Raw genomic sequence first — 1,026 nt, 5'->3', positions numbered from 1 at the left:
CGCATGCACCTCTATCCAGCTTTAGGGTTTAGGGTTTGGGGTAGTTTTAGGGTTTAGGGTTTAGGGTTTGTGGAAGGTTCCCTCCTCCCTGAAGGGCTGCGGTGTATAGGCAGCTGAAGGGCTGCGGTGTATAGGCAGCTGAAGGCTGCGGTGTATAGACAGCTGAAGGGCTGCGGTGTATAGGCAGCTGAAGGCTGCGGTGTATAGGCAGCTCAGAAAGAGTGTTTCACTCACCTCTTGGCAGCGAGATACTGAAGACAGTCGACGGCATCTCTCATCACGTCTGCTGCACTCTGTAGGGGCAGCAGATGATCGCCAGGTAGCACTGGCTGCTGCTGCTGCTGCCGCTGCTGCTGTGGCTGCTGCTGCTGCAGCAGCGCCTCAACTTTTCCCGTTCGCCACATATACAACGCCGCGTCTAACGCGGCTACTATCTCCTGCTGCTGCTGTTGCTGCTGTTGCTGCTGTTGCTGCTGCTGCTGCTGCTGCTGCTGCTGTTGGGGGCGTGTGTATTTCCAGGGGAAGAGAGCAGCAAGTCTCCACAGTCTGCCCCCCGACTGCAGCAGCAGCCGCACCCTCATCGCATGCAGCGCATACAGAGGCAGCACAATCGGCATAATATCTCCGTCTGCTTCAACCAGACTTTCTATGTCTCCTGCATGGTCTAGGTACAGCTGCAGAGACACCTGAGAAGAGACAAAGCGACGGCCTTCTTCTGCTGCTGCGCCCTTCTGGCTGCCACTGCTGCTCTTCCCGTTGCTGCTGCTGCTGCTGTTGCTGCTGCTGCTGCTGCTGTCTGAGCTCCGCTGCACGTGGTTGCTGTTGCGGGGAGAAGAAGGGCTCAGCTGCGGGCTCCTCCCCTCTCCCCCCAATATGCTGTCGGCCCCAAAGGCCTGGATGCAGGAGAGAAGCAGCGCGTCAGCAGCATCACACAGAGCCACTGCATGCAGGCTGCTGACGGTTGCAGCAGCAGCAGCAGCAGCAGCAGCAGATTTCGTCGACCCTGCTCCTGCTGCTGCTGTTGCT

The 1,026-nt window shown here is 58.6% G+C and overlaps 1 protein-coding gene across 1 annotated transcript in view; it reads right to left on the bottom strand.

The window, feature by feature from the left end:
• The window catches only part of EMH_0057880 (uncharacterized protein), a gene marked incomplete at both ends in the record, with an annotated part of 3,489 nt that overhangs the window by 2,275 nt on the left and 188 nt on the right, over positions 1 to 1,026 (bottom strand). The window contains one exon of the mRNA XM_013497520.1: positions 235 to 1,026. Coding sequence (XP_013352974.1) covers positions 235 to 1,026 — 792 coding nt within the window. The remainder of the gene's footprint in view (positions 1 to 234) is intronic.

The sequence above is a fragment of the Eimeria mitis genome, genomic scaffold (genome assembly GCF_000499745.2).
Source record: "Eimeria mitis Houghton genomic scaffold, Emh_scaff2729, whole genome shotgun sequence".
In the NCBI taxonomy this organism is placed as follows: domain Eukaryota; phylum Apicomplexa; class Conoidasida; order Eucoccidiorida; family Eimeriidae; genus Eimeria; species Eimeria mitis.
This window is presented reverse-complemented; position numbering and strand designations above follow the sequence as displayed.